The sequence below is a fragment of the Arachis ipaensis genome, chromosome B08 (assembly GCF_000816755.2).
Source record: "Arachis ipaensis cultivar K30076 chromosome B08, Araip1.1, whole genome shotgun sequence".
NCBI lineage: Eukaryota > Viridiplantae > Streptophyta > Magnoliopsida > Fabales > Fabaceae > Arachis > Arachis ipaensis.
In genome coordinates, this window is record NC_029792.2 from 111,870,432 (window position 1) to 111,874,838 (window position 4,407).

General features: G+C 32.8%; 1 protein-coding gene across 1 annotated transcript; it reads left to right on the forward strand.

Annotated features, from left to right (window-relative positions):
- Window positions 237-3,558, forward strand: LOC107614024. The gene is made up of 3 exons (XM_016316233.2): window positions 237-484; window positions 579-631; window positions 3,209-3,558. The coding sequence occupies exons 1-3, from the start codon at window positions 394-396 to the stop codon at window positions 3,329-3,331; spliced, it is 267 nt and encodes an 88-aa protein (XP_016171719.1). The 5' UTR covers window positions 237-393; the 3' UTR covers window positions 3,332-3,558.

Sequence of the window (4,407 nt, forward strand, 5' to 3'; positions counted from 1 at the left end):
TATTAAAATAAAAAATATTTTAAATACTTGATATAATTAAAATAAGACATTAAAAATAATTAAAAATTTTAATTTATATTTTAATATCAATAAAATATCAAAATATCATTACAATTTATCTAAAAAAATATTTTATATTTTATATATATGCGTATTCTCGTATCATTTAAGATTTTAAAATTCGCGTGTCGGTGTGTTATGTGTCATATCGTGTCCCATGTCAATGTCCGTGCATCGTACATAATATCATAATCGGTTATTGACTTTTTTTTCAAGCATTAAAAAGAAAATTGTGCAAGCTTTCTTTTAAGATGTTGCAGAGACTAAAACCCTAACGTCAGTCCTGAGTTCCGACTCAAAAACCCTTGCAAGTGGAATCAGAGGCAGAACGAGATGACACAGAAATCTAATCTTTTCAAAGGGCAAAAGAAGAATAAATCAGTCCCTCCCAATCGCCATGGAAAAGCGCCGTCTGTTCGCAAAGGTACTTTCTTCTATCTCTCTATTATTCACGCACACAGTGATTCAATGGAAGGCCTATCTTAATTAATAGGTTACCGTTTCGTTCGGTATTATAGGGAAGAGATTCGTTAAGCCATCAAAGTTAACAAAGGAGATGGATGCCGATCGTGTAAGTTCCTTTCTCTTTTTTTTTTTCTTTAAATTATTTTTTGAATGTTAATTATGTATTTGCATTGATTTATTTCTTTTTTAATCGTTGTTCAGTTTAAAAAGAAAAAGAAAAAGAAAAAATAGTTTAGCTGGAACTCCAGATGTTGCTAACGATTGCCCTACTCGACGAGGTTTCTAGGAGAGTAATAAAAAAAATCGATTTATTTAATGCTTTGAAACTTGAAGTTTTTTTCTTTTAGTTTTTCCGCACAACTTCCAGTTTTATTCCTAATTCAAGAGTGTAGAACCCTAATTTTTTGGATAAAAACATATATTCTAATTTCGATTAACTAAGCTAGTAAACATATTAACAGTCATAAATGATAATTTAGAAATGGCAGAAGGTCACTGCTAGCAATCCCATTAACTCTGTTGGAATATTGGATTCTTTATGGTTGCTAAGGGAAGGTTGGTTTTGGGAGGAAGGAAGAGTGCTAGATCTTTGTAGCAATGTATCTGTATGCAGCTGTTTGAGTATCTGGTTATGATGTAGTAATCATATCTTCACAGGTTTTCAGACAAGCAAAGATTTTTGGGATGGGGTTTAGGCATTTGGCCTCCGGGATTTCCATATTTTTCTTCAAATTCTTTCCCCTGGCCTTTTCACGCATTGTTCTTGCATAATGCTGTTGTTTGTCAATTTTCTCAGCATGTCGTTCTTGCAGCTTCCTCTTTTATGAACCTTGAATGATAGAGATGTTAATGAAGTAGAGTCCCTCTTTTGCCATTTAAACTTACTTCTCCAAGGACCTTAACAGTAGAACTTGGATTCACTCTCGACTTTTTTGCTTGCAACTATTTTCGATTCTTGACTTCTCCTCCCAACGTAGAAAGAGTTATCTTTGATACGTTCATTTAGAAATTTAAATGTCCCTCTAAGGTCAAAAGCTTTGGCGTACTTTGTCCCCAAACCTGTAATTAATGTGTGGTTGAGATTTTGAGTTGGGAGTTCATGTGTTTTTCTTGGCGTTGCATTACAGTGAGATTTTTTGGGGTTAGGCTTTCTGTTATCTAGGTTTTACTTATGGTCACAGTTTAAATTTTACTCACTAAGTTCAGATGTTTTGACTCACGTAATGAAGCAAACATTTTGTTGCAGTTTAGTTTTGTAGTGCATTTGGTTTTGAAATGAAATTCCAGGGTTTTTAATTATTTGTTTCAAGTAATAATGATCTTATTTGGGATATGATTACTTTTTTGCGAATTGGGATCCCTTTTAGACAAAGTGCCATCTTACATATGTTGAGAGGGAAAAGCTATGATTCACTCACTTTTAACTCTAGCTTGTTCTTATTCATGTACAGAGGATCTGTTTCTCTTCAGGAATTTCTGTTATAGACCCTATGTAGGTTTAAGGGAAAGAAATAGAAAGTAGCTTCGCAAGTTCGCAACATTGAATATCAACATGATCCCAAAAGATATGCAGATATCGAAATCATGCATGGCCTTTATCATTCAACTAGCATAATCTTATGGTTTAGGGGAAAGAAATAGAAATTGAGGGTATTTCGGAGGAAAATTCTTGTAAATAACTCTTATCAATTTGGCAGAGTAGTCAAGTGGGGCCATTTTATCAGAGGAGAGAGAAACGAGATTGTCTATAGAGGAGGCGAGTTAGAGGGATTCATTTTGCCAATTAGGCTTGTTAGGGTAGTGGTGTATGGCCATTTTATTCTGCGTATTTCTTACTGCCTTCCCTAATACATTTTCAGAGGCAAGAATAATATCTCAATGATATCATTCAGCTCCACTGCTTCTATTCCATCTTCTATTCTATACTCTATTATCTGTTTTATCTTTTAGTTGAGCTACAATGATAATAGGATCTTACAGTTTCGTATCTCAGTGCACATTTGCATTAGGGATTTTTGTTGTTCTCCTCAGTACCCATTTCTGTACTTTGAAGCTTAAACAAATTAGGCCACTCAACAAATTCAGCTCCACTGCTTCTATTCCATCTTCTATTCTATACACTATTATCTGTTTTATCTTTTAGTTGAGCTACAATGATAACAGGATCTTACAGTTTCATATCTCAGTGCACATTTGCATTAGGAATTTTTGTTGTCCTCCTCAGTACCCATTTCTGTATTTTGAATCTTAAACAAATTAGGCCACTCAACAACTTAAATTGCAAAGTGAGATTGGACATGGCATCTGGTGCATCCACTATATTATAGAATGTTAACCTTTATTGGAACATAAGTGTTGCTCAGTGTCTAGTGGCTTTTATGCAAATTTTTCCAGAAAAATTATATCGAAAGTTCGTGTAGATTTGCAGATATGTAATAGATTTTATAGTCCGACAAATGTAACGTCCATTTTGTATGGGGTTGTAGGATGTCTTCTTATCAGGTAGCGATTTCTGTGCTCAACAACATTCATATTTATAGGCTCACTTCCTCTATTTTTGTATCCTTTGGGATAATATATTTGCAATGATAGAACCTTTTTTTACCCCTGGTTTTCTTATCTCATGTCAAGCAATTTGGTCAAATTGTTGATTCTTGTTTTGTTTCAACCTTGGTAAAATTAGGAGGTGAGCAAGTTCATTAATCACTGCAATGAGATTAAAGCCGCTACTTTTGCTCAGAAGGATGGTGGCCAGCTAAGCATAGTTAAACTGCCACCGGAATCTGCAAGTGGTGCGAATAAATAGTTGATACGAAGGATGGTTTTGGTATTTGATTCTACATTGCATGTAACACAGCGAGTTTGTTGTGAATTGTGATGTCAGAGCAATTTGAATGCCTTTCTATCCATGTGTTTTTATTTTGTGGAGTATGTATTGTTGATAGTAACTGACTAAGTTTTCGTAACTCAATGGAAATTGTAGTCATTCAATGCTCATTTTCTAGTAATTTACTCCATATTTTTTGGCCTCCCTATTATGATTTATTTATCAATTTTTTCCCAAGTGCTGTCAAGTACAATTTCTCACCGAATAAGATTTTCTCTTGCAAATTGTTTGATTCAAGAGAAAATAAGCAAGAAAAACACGAGTGGAAATAAAATGGGTGGTAAAAACTAAAAAGACATTTTCTCCTGTCTGATTCACTACAGAAAATGATAAGACAAAAATTTAGTTGCGGGACCCATAAAAAAATTTTCTTGCCTCCATTAGAAAGAAAATATGAAGAAAGCAAGTTTAAAAGTTTTGTTTTCAACCGATTTGAGTTGATCGAGTAGTCAGATTACTAATTCACTTAAATAAGTGTTGGATATTCGAATCTCGCTTTGTATACAACGACAGACTTTTAAATGGAGTTTAGATTCGCGACAAATTAATGTTGAATTGAAAGATATCGTTGACAAAAAAAAGGGTTTATGTTTTCCAAATTTACTCTCAATTTTAACTCGTTTGATATATTTATATTTTCTTTTTATATTGTTTTAGTTTTTTACATCTAAATAATACAGAAAAAAATTAATCTAGACAAAATATAAAAAAAAAAATCTTATATGAAGAGAGATCATATTTAAAAATGTAATTTTGTGTTTTTAACTAGTAATACACAAATTAAATCTAGTTTTTGCAAAGGTATAAAAATCATGATAAAATATTTCCTTTTAATATTAAATAGATGCAAAAGCCAATGGCTAACCTGAGTAGGACCATCAAATGGTATTTTGAAAAATTTTAACTATAAAAGTAGGACCATCAAATGGACGCGTTTATATAAGTTTTGTGGGTTATACGGATTGGTTCATTTATCTTTTGTTTGTTTAATTGCC